At 36.5% G+C, this 13,978-nt stretch overlaps 2 protein-coding genes across 3 annotated transcripts; one reads left to right on the forward strand and one right to left on the reverse strand.

Annotated features, from left to right (window-relative positions):
- Positions 1-4,593: 4,593 nt before the first annotated feature.
- On the reverse strand, positions 4,594-6,480 carry LOC148615601 (52 kDa repressor of the inhibitor of the protein kinase-like). The gene has a single exon (XM_088581682.1). The coding sequence runs from the start codon at positions 6,478-6,480 to the stop codon at positions 4,594-4,596; it is 1,887 nt and encodes a 628-aa protein (XP_088437808.1).
- Positions 6,481-8,786: 2,306 nt separating this feature from the next.
- On the forward strand, positions 8,787-13,528 carry LOC148615602 (patched domain-containing protein 3-like). 2 transcript variants are annotated; one of them, XR_015922018.1, is made up of 4 exons: positions 8,787-9,726; positions 10,164-10,373; positions 11,792-11,872; positions 12,856-13,528. XR_015922018.1 is itself a non-coding variant. In XM_088581994.1 (3 exons), the coding sequence occupies exons 1-3, from the start codon at positions 9,408-9,410 to the stop codon at positions 11,815-11,817; spliced, it is 555 nt and encodes a 184-aa protein (XP_088438120.1). In that variant the 5' UTR covers positions 8,787-9,407; the 3' UTR covers positions 11,818-13,528. The 2 variants fall into 2 exon arrangements, 1 of the variants encoding a protein (XP_088438120.1); XM_088581994.1 differs by having other exon boundaries at positions 11,792-13,528.
- The last annotated feature ends 450 nt before the right edge of the window (positions 13,529-13,978 follow it).

Raw genomic sequence — 13,978 nt, forward strand, 5'->3', positions numbered from 1 at the left:
ACAGTAGCCACCATGCTCAATGGTAATTCCATTGAAGACGTTAGCAACTTCACCTATCTTGGCAGTGTCGTTTCAAAGAATGGAGGCGCCGATAATGACATCAAGGCGAGACTTGGAAAAGCCAGACAAGCTTTTGTAACCCTAAGACCAATCTGGAAGAGCAGAAACATCAGCCTCAAAACAAAACTCAGAATATACGAGACAAATATCAACTCAGTTCTTTTGTATGGATCGGAGACTTGGAAACAGGCGAAGAAAACCGAACAGACCAACAGGTCTTAGTAAACAAATGCCTCAGACAGATTCTACAATTCTGATAAATTACCAGCGCTATCGGAACGTACCAACCAAACACCCACTACTGACACCATCAAGGGGCGTAAATGGAGATGGATAGACCATATACTAAGACGCACAGATAGCAACATCACCACACACTCTCGAGACTGGAATAAGCAAGGCAACAGAATGGGTAGACTTGGGTAAATTGGCTATGCATAATTGATTGTGACGTGGGCTGCTTCCCTGCACGAGTCTTTTTGTGCCATCGCAGGGGAAGCTTCCCGGCCTGCACGAGTCCCAGACTTTCTCGTGCTATCGCGGGGGAAGTTTCCACGAGTGCACGAGTCCTAGACTTTCTCGTGCTATCGCAGGGGAAGCTTCCTGGACTGCACGAGTCCCAGACTTTCTCGTGCTTTGTTATGGTTTATAAAAAAAATCAGCTCCTTGTCCAATTTCAGACTATATACAAGGCATTGCCTTGTTTAGGCTAAGTAAATTTCGTCCCACCCTCACCAACAATATGGGATGGTTGGCAGGATTTTATTTTTTTTTAATTTTTACTGCTTACTAAATACTTGCTAGCCTAATTTTAGCTATTTGATGTATAAACACGCTCTAAATCCATAGCCACATCAGTTTCAGAGAAGAAATATTTTGGTCAACAAGAATTGAAAGTTTTGTATGTTATAAGGCCTAAATACAAGAAAATGACGTAAACAAAAATCCTGATTTTGAAATTCCCGTCCCATTTTTTTTTGAAAAGGATTGTCACTTCTTAGGGGCGGGAGGGGGTTCAAATCTACTAATTCTGATTGAACTGAATCTTTACTTTTACATGCCCTCCTTTGATATCTATGTGATATTTTCCATTTATTGTTTATCGTAAGTTGACTGGTAAAAAAATTTGCCATATTCCTGAAAAAAAAGAATTATTCATTTGCTATTGAAAAAAAAAAATAGTTTTAAGAAGAGTAGAAAAAAACCATTTAACAGCATTGAAAATCCCAGCCCAGTATAAAAATTGTCGATGTCTTAATTGAAAGGGTTTTCCATCTATAACTGTAGCTACAGCATGTACTGCAAGTATTGTGCATGGTTTTCAAGATAAAAATTGAAGAACCCTGTCTTTGTTCACACGACATAAAATTACTTGAAAACTCTTCAGCAAATTTTAATAAAATTTGATGAATTGTATTTTTATTCGACTTGGCAAAATTTGTAGTGACAGTCACGTAATGTTTTTACACTTTTCTTTGTTGTCAATGCATGCCCATAGACACTTAGTTTTTTTGTGATAATTACATGTAATATAAGTATTTATTTGATTGCTCAAGGTTTCAAACCCAGAAGGAAGGTCGGTTTTGATTTTCGGAGATATGACCTCAACCATTAGAGCCAAGAGCAAACATTTCATAGAATTGAACTGTATACATGTAATTTAAATAAAAGCAAGTGAATGTCATTGATATTACTCTACAATTTTATATACCACTAAGGTTAGACTGGTTTTGAAACTTTAAGGAGTTATGAGCTAAAAAGACCAGAAACCAGCATTTTCCTGGAGTACCAGGTACAACTAAATAGATCTTTTTTAGATTGAACTACAAGGTGCCATTTTGCGGGTTGTGGCTTAATTTGATTAATAGCTATGGTCAAAAACAAGCATTTCCCTTGTGTGTTGATGATAACTTGAGCAAAACAGAAATGATATCTTTGAAACTGTACCACAATGTGCACTTTGTCCGGAGGATAATTTGATTGATTTGAACTAAATAAGGTCCTAAAAATGCCACGTTGATTCTGGTGAAATTCTCATGCAGCTGTCACAGAGGATATATTTTACTGGGTTATGGGATTTACATTTTTTTAATTTTAGAGTACACAGATTTTGATGTACGACAGGCACTGTAAATGTGTTATTGTTTTTTTTTTTGTTTTTTTTGTTTTTTTTTTTGTTTTGTTTGTTTTGTTTTGTTTTTTTTGCAGGGAATAACAGTGTAATTATCATTGTGTTACCTGGTCATTTGAGTATAATTTAATTCTGACATAGAGTCCAAAAGAGGTATATTTCTTATTATACCAGGGCGGTTTCATATTTTCAAGTACCTTTTGAATTAACTTTAACCATACAATCCAAATTATACTTCTACATTTATATCATGTATTACTTTCAAAATATTTGTTATTATCTAAATAGAATTGTTGAACTTTTGTAAGTCGTTTCATATAGTATTTTAAAAGGAGTTTTCATGTGTACATAGAATTATCAAAAAAATGCCTTTTTAAATCACTTTGCCGATATAACAATATTCTCGAACGACACATTTGTACCAACTAAATATGACACAGCAAAATAAATCTTTATAGCGAGTTAGAATTCTCATATGAAATGATTGAACATTCACTTAAATTAAATGTCTTCAAAAGAGTATTTAAACAAATTTTATTATCAAAATAGTTGTGCCCTTTTCCATTCGATGCTACCACAAAAAAAAATCAGTTTTCAAACAGATATTCTAGTAATAAAATTTTAATTTCAATGCACTAGTTGACGTGAGCTGGATCAAAGTTGTTAGACGACTCCATGTAAGAGTTATTACCCTTGAGAGGAGAAAAATTACAGTTTTCAGCTAATATCTTGAAAATTATGATAGATAGAATGAGACTTTCAATTGCAGAAACGATTCTTATTAAAAGGCCTACAAAAGTCTCCAGTATCAAAGTTGTCAGATGACTCCATGTAAGAGTTATTACCCTTGAAAGGCAAAAAAATATGTTTTTAGCAGCTTTCAGCCAATATCTTGAAAACAGTAATAGATAGAATGAAACTTTCAGTTGATGAAATGATCCTTATGATGAATTCTACCAAAATCTTCATGGAGTCAGAATTGTCGGACAACTCCTTCCTAGAGTTATTGCCCTTGAAAGGCAAAGGCAAAAATTTAACCAGGTGGGCGATTCAGGCTTCTGGGGGCCTCTTGTTTATTTAACGAATACTCAATATTTCGGTCGAATGATTCTATTATAATTCAGAACTTCCTAGTCACATATACCATTGAATTTGTGTGGCGCAAAACACATTCACGATAACAGTATGGTTATGTAATCTACATGTATTTAAATAGACATTTTCAACGCATTATTTTTGTTTAGAAAGAAGTCCTCAGAACAGATTATGTAATTGATATTTTAGAAGCTTTAGTTGACTATTGTACACCAGCAAATTAATAGAAACTATTCATATCTTTGCATGGTTTGTGTTGCAAGGTATGGGGTGTTTAGGGTTCTACAATAAAGTCGAGCAATTTACAGAACGTTGGTTTAGTCGGTATGGTGCTTTTGTGGCTAATAATGCCTGGACTTTGATTGTTGTGTCGTTGATTTCTAACGTATTTCTTGGGTATTTCCAGAATGGAAACTGAAGAGGACATCGAATATATACACCCAAGTACAGTCAAGCATCTGAAGATAGGCGCACCGTCAACAAGTTGTTCGGTGATAAATCAGCAACCAATTTCTTCCCGCACAGTCTAAGTGGGGCAGGCTGTTTCGGAGATGTCATCTTTAAAAGCAAAACAGGAAACATTCTTTCAAAAGAAGACATAGTTGTTTATACAAATATACTGAATAAAACGTTTACTAAAGACGGGACTGGTTAATTTTCGTTATGAAGATGTTTGTGCAAAGAGACCAGGGGCGTGTCCAGGATATTTGAAAGGGGGGGCGTAGAATAAAATATTTCGCCGAGCGAAGAGAGGCGAAAAAATTTTTGGACCTTTTTTGGCTTAAAAACATAAAATAATAGAGAATTGCACTAATGTAACGGTTCCTGACTTGGAGCATGTATATTTTATAGTTAAAGTGTCAGGGTGTGACATTTTTTATGCCGAGTTTTCTCCATTAATTGTCTATGGTATATTAAAATGATTGGATGGATCTTAACAGCAGTAGACCAATAACGAGAAATTCCAAACTCAAGGGTATAAGGAGTAACTTAACATTTCAATACCTAGGCCAGGATTTTATGAACGAGAGGCGTGATTAAGGTTGAGGGTCCATGGGGAAAATCAGAAGCTCCTGAATTTCAACAATTTAGCATCAAATTATGAAGTAATCCCTCTATTTTTGATTAAGTTCGGGTTTCGTTGAACGACACACATGATACAAGACAAATAAACACTGAAGAATAAAGTTCTTTCGTTCTGAGTATTGCTTTAATGTGGAAATATACATATATCTAGTATACATGTACCTTGACGCAAAACCTAAAATGAACACAGAAAAATACTGACGGACTCTCATTTTCAATTACTAGAGTGGATTCATAAGAACCATTTTACGTGGATTTCTCATGGCGTAATCGTCAATAATTTTATCAAAATCAAGTTTAATGTCTCTGTGAATATACAAAAGAAGCAGAGCATTTAGGCGATCCTCCTTCATGGTGCTTCTCAAATCATTCTTGATCAACTTAAGGGATGAGTTAGCTCTTTCGGTGGAGCTTGACGTGACGCTCGTCAAAGCAAGTAAGAAGAGAACTTTCATGATGTTTGGAAATAAAGTCGAGCATGCCCTTACATCAGTTAAGGTTGATGTTATTGACTCTGGTTTGTCCGATTGATTTTCCCAAAACGACTTCCAGAGTCTCATCTCTTGCCTGAATGTTTCAGGCGAAGGCATATCAGTATTGTAATAATCATAAACATCCTTCTCCATCTCTTCGGAAATGAGGTGAACTCGGAAAGGCAAAATTGACAAGGCACGAACAACAGAGACAGCCTCTTGACCAAAACGCATATCAAGTTGCTGAATTAGCTCATCAAGATAAGGTAAGTAGATTGCCCGTTTAAAGTATTCTTTATCTGATGAAGCGGGAACATTGTTACGATGTGTCTGTCTAGCACAACGACGGGGCATTTTAAGCTCATCAAGTCCGGCCTTTACTGCCATGTCAGACGCATTACTGTAAACCAAGTCAAACTCTTGTTCATTTTTATGGGTTTCATCGATGATCTGTTTCACAGCTCCGATCATTTTATAACCTTCAACAATGTCTAAAGATGAGCCTTGAAGCTTAGAACTTACTCCACGTACATAACCAAAAAAGTTGTGTACTGTTTGGAAGCAAATAATAAATGTACTATCTGTTATCTTGGACAGAATGCCATGAGCATCCGTAATAGCCTTTTGGTCCCACGAACGTCCCTCATTGGAGCTTATGCCTTCTAAACATGCTACCAATGCCTCATACATTGTCGCGAATGTGTCGAGTGTGGCGTGTTTCTCTGTCCACCTAGTTTCACAGAAGATTTTGAATTTTGATTTAGAAATTTTGTTATTTTCTTGTCGATTGTTGTTAATATCTTCTACCTCCGTTTCTAGTCGTCGGCTTCTTTTAGGGGAATATTTAAAAAATATCCCGAGTTGTTTGAGAGAATCTAGCATGAGATGGATTTCTGTAACCTTACAACTTTTACACAGCACTAAACTTAGATTGTGACTAGCGCAATAATGATACATTGCGCGTGGAGAGATTCGTGTTAACCGTGCGGCACATCCAACGTTTTTCCCTGACATATTTCCTGCCCCATCCATAGTCTGCGATCTACATAACTGGATATCCAAACCATTACTAGCGAGGGACTGAACGACAAGATTACAAAGGGATTCGCCAGTGGTTTCCTCGGCCAAAATAAATTCTAGCAGGCGTTCTACTGGAACTCCATCGACGACATAACGTAAAACCAGTCCTAACTGTTCCCAATTGCTAGTGTCTGATACCTCGTCGCATTGGATTCCAAAGTATCCACCAAAAGGCTGGGACTTCACTTCTTCCACAATAGATTTCTGAATGTATGTCTTAATGCAAGTTAACAACTCGTTCTGAGAAGTGTTTGATGTGTAGGTTGCTACCTTTGAACACGTTTCAAAATGTTGTTTTAGGGTTGTATCGCCCGCATTTATTCTAAATTGAATAAGTTCTTTGAAATTACCCTTGTTCTTACTATGGCCTGTATCATCATCCCGATGTCCCCTAAGCGCCATTCCACGCCTTCCACAGAACTCTAAACACTTAAGCATAGATCTGATTATATCACGGTTCTTAGCGATGATTGCTGCATGATTCGATTGCAGATTGACGTCGATTCTGTGTGACTGATTGACACACGATTTCTTGAACCCATTCAATCTAACCATCGAGTCAGCGTGATTACCAGTCTGTGCATGCTTTTTCAAATCGACAGTGGTGTCTTTCCATTTATTGAATGGTTCTGTAACTAACACTCTTGGTCGGCGACCGGATGTGTCCGGAAAAAACTTACAAGCAAGGCAATATAACCCATCTTTCAACTTTGAATATGCTATGAATGGGAATTGCTCAAACCAATCGCGACAACAAGATCTTTTAAAAGTTCCGCTTTTGCATCTTTTATCGTTATATAATTTAAACGGAAATTTAAAGCCTGGTTCCGGACACCGATTAGACAAAATCCTGAATTTTACATCGTCCGATAGGGTATGTACATCAATGACTCCAATATCATCTGATAATTGCGATCAAAAGGTATCGTCAACTGGAATTCCCGCAGTTTCCTCGTTGCGTTCATTGTTGAAGATAGGTGACTCATCATCTCCAGTACCGGAAGTTTCATCGTTATTGTCATTACAGGACATACATGACTCATCATTTTGAGTATCTGCAGTTTCGACGTTATTTTCATTGATGGAGACAAAAGACTCATCCACTTCTTTACCCGAAGTTTTATTGTTGCTTCCGTTGTCACAGTGGAACGTAGACTCTTCATCAATTGACATCTCATGGCTAGTATGTTCTATATTTGGTATGTCAGTCTCATAGTCAGTGGATCGCGGTGAATTAGACGCCTGGACGTCTCCAACTACGTCAGAGTCGACCACTCTTAGTTTAGAACTGACCAGGGGTGTTATCTCAAACTGTGATTCAGCGAATCGGTCTGTGATCGATTTGTTTAAATCTTTGATATGTGATATCAAACTTGAACACGAGGAAAATGACAGTACAACAGCTTTACCAGATGGAACACATAGTCCCATATCATTGCGACTGTGTGAATCAATACAATAAAGTATCCCTTGAGCCTTTTTTAAGCCGATAGTTGAACCAGGGTTACTTCCAAGTGTAATGAAAGAAGTTTCACTCTGTGCTAATGATTGGTGTAATGCAGACTCTAAAGTAAATGTTAAAGCGTCAGAATTGTCACTTTCCTGTTCCACAAGTCCACTCATCGGATCTTTCATTGTAATAGAGAAACTTTCGTTTTCAATAAAAATATTCTCCGGAAACTCTGTTATTAGCATGTAGCCATCGGTAGTACAAACTTTATGGTACAAGTCAGTACCTCTTAGAAGAATATTATCTATTTCATCTCTAGTCTTTGGAATAGTATTATCCAACATGAAAGCCAATGCAATGCACGTACATTGTCGTCCACCGCCGTTTATATCACCTTGATGCATTGACCCTTTGCAAACCAGCCTAGAATGCAAAAACAAAATCTGTTAACATATGAATTACACGGACACGTATGATACACTTAACACATTTGTAACGGAACTTCCCCATTTTTTCATTCTTGTTAAAGTGCATGTCATTGCTATACACGTAGCCAAATGTCGCCCCCCCTCCCCCCGAACCAAAAAAATCAAGTCCCATAACTCATACAGAATTAAATGAAACATTTATAATGATGGTGCGAAATGATATCAACTACATGTCATGTTAAACAATCCTGCAAAAAATGAACGAATCCGTCCAAGGTTTCATAGGAGTTGTGTACACAAAATAGTCACTGTGTGACGGACGAACAGAGGCCACCATTTCCATGTCCCTCTGACGCGTGGCCGATGGAAGACAATTCAGGGGAGATATTCTTGAATGTCTCTAATGTAGCAGGAGTTGCGTATATAAAGACTGAGAAGGTTTAAAGGGTAATTATATAGTATACTGACAAAACATATACAAGTGATACCTCGCCACGCATAAGGGGATGGCAAATAGTGTACTATAAAACTGTAATTTCTCACAAAAATAGTTCGTAGATTTTGCTAAACATGGATTTAATATTAACACTAAACAACTACATTGAACTGTGCAAATGTTAAAAACGTGTATCCGTTCTCGAGTTATTGTATTAAAACCACCGGGATGGACGGACCGACGGAAAATGTTGTTTGTGCTGTATTTATACCACTCTACCAAGAAATGTTTTGCATGCACACGTATAAAAATTGCGGTTTTTATCCAACGCAATCATAGGTTTGAACCCCGTTCTGGATATCATAGTCAAATCTGAGTGACCCCTTCCAAGGCAACGCGTGAAAAAATAACCCCATTTTAGACAATTTAGCTGAAAATACAACCCCTTTTGTCAGAATATACCCAGTATTGTATATATAGTAATATACCCCCCCCCCGGTATATTTAGAATGGCTATGGGGAATCGAAGTTAGTGTCACATAAAACAACCAAAATTCATGTATTATACTGATTTACTTACCGTTTTGGTTGTTTAAAAAAGGTGTCCAAGACACCTTGATACGATTTTAAGGTCTTTTGACGTTTTGTTTTTGACATCGACATCTTTGCGAATTCTTTATCACATCAACAACAATGGATACTAATCGCAGAGTCGAACACGCCGGACTCCGAGAAACGAAATTTTACGGTTGATGATGACCCATCAAATTGGGGAATCAGTATAAAAAGAAATCAGAGTATGTGTTTAATTAATGAATATGATAAATTGCCATCATTCAATACAATACTAGCAGATTATAACGATAGTTTTTTTTTTTTTTTTTTTTTTTTTTTAAAGGGGGGGCGTACGCCCATTACGCCCTTACCTGGACCCGCCCCTGGAGACATTCTCGTTATATTGTCACCGGGGACGTCCTATTCAGTGCAGAGTTTCAGCGCAGTATACAATTCAACAACATTTCTTACCCGGTTTTCGATTCAACGTCAATAAAAAAACGCATTTGGTGATACAGTTGTGGAAAATGGGACATTGTCTTCTGCTACTTATTTTAAATTTAGATTTAATTTACGAACAGATTCGACATCAAAAGAAACGGTTAAACTGTGGATGATATCATTTCTAAATACGACGAAAGAAATGGTCACTAATAGGACATTTCTGTATTATGCTCACAGTGAGTCTTTAGGTCACGAGATTTCCTCGCATCTTGATGACGACATCGTTCTTTTCGTCTTGACTTTTGTTTTCATGATATTGTACTCTAGTCTAGCTACTGCAAACTGGCAATGTATTTCGGACAAACAAAACCTGGCAAAAGCTGGTGTATTAGCGACAATTTTGTCTGTAGTTGGCTCTATTGGGCTAATCAGTACGTGTCATAGCAAGGTCGTTGCAATTGTAGGAGTGATGCCGTTCTTGATTCTAGGTACGACATAGTTCATGAACCTAGTTTATTAGCACGTCATTCACTCAAAAAGTTGATGTAACGTTTTATTTGTGTAAAATAAAAAAAATGTTACTTAGAACAGTGTTTGTAATCATATAAGCTTCTATTATATACACAACTTTTTAGACTACATTCCAATCTGCTATTCATAATGATATCCTATAGTTGCACATTTTTCTAAAATCATTGTAATCATTGTATTAATTTTTCTACCCGAGAGGGTCCATGATTGGGGAATAAAACTATCGTATCTTGTCTTATTTTATACTTTTTAATATGTTTATTTGGCAGGAAGAAAACAGATCCCTTGTTAGGACGCTTTGAAGTTAAAATTAAAGAAATAACATTCCTTATTATGCAATTACGCCTGTCTGTAATTAGGTTACTATCGTAACGTTTCACTTTTGTATTTATAGGCATTGGTGTTGATGATATGTGTGTATTGCTGTCGGGTTTGGCGGAGACTTATGACGATGATCCAGATATGGAACCCGACGACCGAATTCAGAAAGTCATGAAAACCGGTGGAGTCAGTATCACTATAACTACTTTAACAGATCTGATAGCGTTCTTCGTAGGAACAGCATCGTCATTCCTCAGTGTAAAGAACTTTTGTGTTTTTACAGGTATGAAACATGTGATATTGACTTTCCGATGATGAGAAATCTTGTGTATTATAAAGGTTTCTGTAAGATTTTGACGTCTTTAAGATTTATTTACATCCATTTCGTACATTTCTTTTTATACGACTTTTTTTAGCACTGCAGGAGTAGGTATCACCCTGTCGTTATCGTTGACTTTCATTGTTCCTAAGGACATGGCAGAGGATCCAATAGTTTTTTGAAAGATGTTTGCCCCACCCTTTTAAAAATATGGGGCTAAAAGAGAAAAAAATAGGTGTTTTCATTAGAATTGACTTATCCTTAACCATTTTGGCGTTAAAGGTGAACAACATTCGACCGCATAAAAAATAAACTTTTTAATTTTTGGTCCGATCGATTTAGAATTTTTGTCATTGGATATTTTCTGAATGTTTTCAATCAGATTTCAGATATTTCTTACGGTTTTTGAGATATAAGTGTTCATAGGGGCCACTACTTTTTGTAATATTTGGTTCGATTTTGATTTTATGGAGGGTTTCTTTTGAATATCTCTGCCCGCATTATTCAATCAGATTTCAGATGTCTCTTACGGTTTTTGAATTATAAGGTGCCTGCCCCGCCCTTTTCCCCCCAAAAAAAAATGTTTTTTTTTTAATTTTTAGTCCGATTTCGATTTTTTTTAAAATTAAATTTCAAATTTGGTGCATTATTGTGTCCATATCAGCTGTTGTGTCCATAACGAACTGCAAGTTCATATTTTGAAGTGTGTTAAAAACAAATACTGCGTCCACACTTGCCCCAAAGAACATAGTTCGACATGCTACGGTCGTATCACGTTGCACCCCGCGAGGCTCTATGTAAAAAATCTACTCTCACCTTCTTTTGTTATGATTCGTCAGGGGTTATGCATTATGCATGTGAACTCTCTATCTGCTTAATCGTTGAATGTAAGGTTTTCTAGATCTCGAAGACGTCCATAGCTGATATCAGTTCCACGTGGGATTGATTATTAAACAAGCGAAAGTCATTTGAATCTGTAAGAGTAATCAGTGGAACCAAGGTTAATGAACTGGTTACTCCTAGAATAACCATCATTTTCCTTTCTCTTTTTTTTTAACTTTTTAATTTATTACGTCATATTTAAAACAAACAACCTCTGAAAGATTTTTTTGTCGATTTGTCTCGTGATTGACTGATTAGACATCATTGTAATTCAAGAATTATGACAATATCTAAAGATCAAAAGTGAAAAAGTGTACATGGCGACACGTTTAAAAGCGCTGTGAGTGTGAACGCTAATATGTGTCCCCGAAAGAATCTAAAACAATAAAAAATGAATAGTACTAATCCAACGTTTCAGGGATAGCACGTGGTGATATTGAGTTTCTTATCTTCATTAATTTTTAAATGTTCCATTAATCAGATTTCATTATTATTTGTAGGGCTGCGGTATTCCTGTGTTACCTGAATTATGTTACATTTTGTATGGGTTGTATGACTGCACGAAAGAAGAGTTGCAAAAGGTACCCATTGCTGTACCGGGAAATACACACAATCTGAAAAAAAAACCCACAGAAATAAAGACAAAAACTATCAAATCCTGTATGTGCAGTGGCAGTAGACCAAAGAAACGAGAGGATATTGAGGGACCATTGGAAAAATATCCACAAAAATTCATTTCGAAATTAGTCTTAACTAGACCTTCTAAAGTTGTCATTATTGTTGTTTTTCTTAATTATGTCGGAATATCGATTTGGGGTGCAATTCATTTTGAACAGGGACTTGTTCTCAATGCTCTGGTACCGGAACAATCTTATCTCTTCAATTATAATGAGATAGAAGATAAGTACTTTCCCAAAAGCATTCCAATATCTTTGATCATTCAGCACATAGGAGACTTTTCGGGTAGTACAACTTGGGACATTATGCAAAAACTCGAGAAATATGCTGGGATGGACACAATGATAGATTCAACTAAAACGATGAATTGGATGAGCGCGTACAGAAAAACTCTATCGTTTGACAACTCTTCAGAGCTCGTGTTTTTAAAACACCTAAAAAACGATTTCTTATCTGTAACACCTATCTTTCAAAACGATGTTATATTTGATAAGACTGATGGTCGAATTAAGGCTTCAAGAATTTTTGTGTTTACCGAAGATACGTCTGACACGAATAGCTATCATGACATCATGTCCCGGATGCGGAAACTTGTTAAAAACTCGGCTTTTGACTCAGTCATTGCTTACTCATCCGCGTTCATATTTTTTTAACAGTATCAAACAATTTTGCCAGAAACAGTACTAAACCTTGGCATGACTGTGGTAGCCATATTCCTCGTGACATCGATATTTTTGCCACATCCTGTGCTCATTTTCTTTATAACTGTGACCTTAATAATGATTTTGGTTGGGTTATTTGGATTTATGTACTTTTGGGATTTATCCTTAAGTTTTTTAACAATGATTCATATTTTGATGAGCGTTGGATTTTCTGTCGATTTCAGTGCACATATCTGTCATGGATTTATGGACACTCGCTCTACAGATCGACAGGAGGGGGTACGGGGTGCAATAAAAAAAAAAGCAGGCGCGCCAATATCCAACGGTGCGTTGTCGTCCTTAATAGGAGTTTCTATGCTTATATTTTCGAAATCATTTATATTTCAGTCTTTCTTTAAAATTATGCTGTTGATCATTCTATTTGGCGCGGCTCATTCTTTCTTTTTCCTACCGACCATTTTATCATTGATTGGAGTTTGATGCTGAAGTAATTGTAGAGAAAAAATCTGATTCTGAACAGAAAGTAGAGAGTATATTTATGTATCCACCGAGTCAAAATCTGATTCTGAGAGGGAACAGAAAGTAGAGAGTATATTTATGTATCCACCGAGTCAAAATCTGATTCTGAGAGGGAACAGAAAGTAGAGAGTATATTTATGTATCCACCGAGTCAAAATTTGACAGCTGACAATAGTGGTAACTTGGAGTTTGTATCACCGCCTACTTTTCCAAGCCCACCGGAAGTTGGAAATGAGTCCGAGTTATAACAATTGATTATTTTTTTTAGCTTTGTTATATAACTGTTTTGATCATAATGTCCGTTCGTCCACCTGCGCCTTTGCAACTACTTATAATCCCAGCCACTTGATATTTTAATAAAAGCTTAATATAATTCTATGAGTTGTTGCATTCTTTAGTGAACTTGGCTAAGTTGTATTGTCTATTTATAATTACTGTCGCTGCAACACATCGACATCATCGTCATCGAGTTTTTACGCAATAAATAGATTAGATGAATGTGATTATTTTTGAATATGAAGGAATGCATCACGCAGTTATGCGGTTTGGCTTTTGTTATCATTGTGTACAATTGAATTGTACCATTACATATTAAACACAGAGTTCGATCGAACTAAGGCACGGACCATTTGATTTCGGGTGTAAGAAAAAAACATGGTGTTGGTCAAATAAAAAGTAACTCAGCCAGTATCTTGAATGAACAATACTCTAGTTATCATAATTCATTCATGCATTGAATGTATACACAAAAATAAATCTGTGCGTGCGAATACATTTCTGGCTTGCATAGAAATCCGAACCTCCCACCCAGGAAAATTATCTGTGACT

Source organism: Perna viridis, chromosome 5 (assembly GCF_037379345.1).
Source record: "Perna viridis isolate PV_CMFRI_1.1 ecotype Kerala chromosome 5, ASM3737934v1, whole genome shotgun sequence".
Lineage (NCBI taxonomy): Eukaryota > Metazoa > Mollusca > Bivalvia > Mytilida > Mytilidae > Perna > Perna viridis.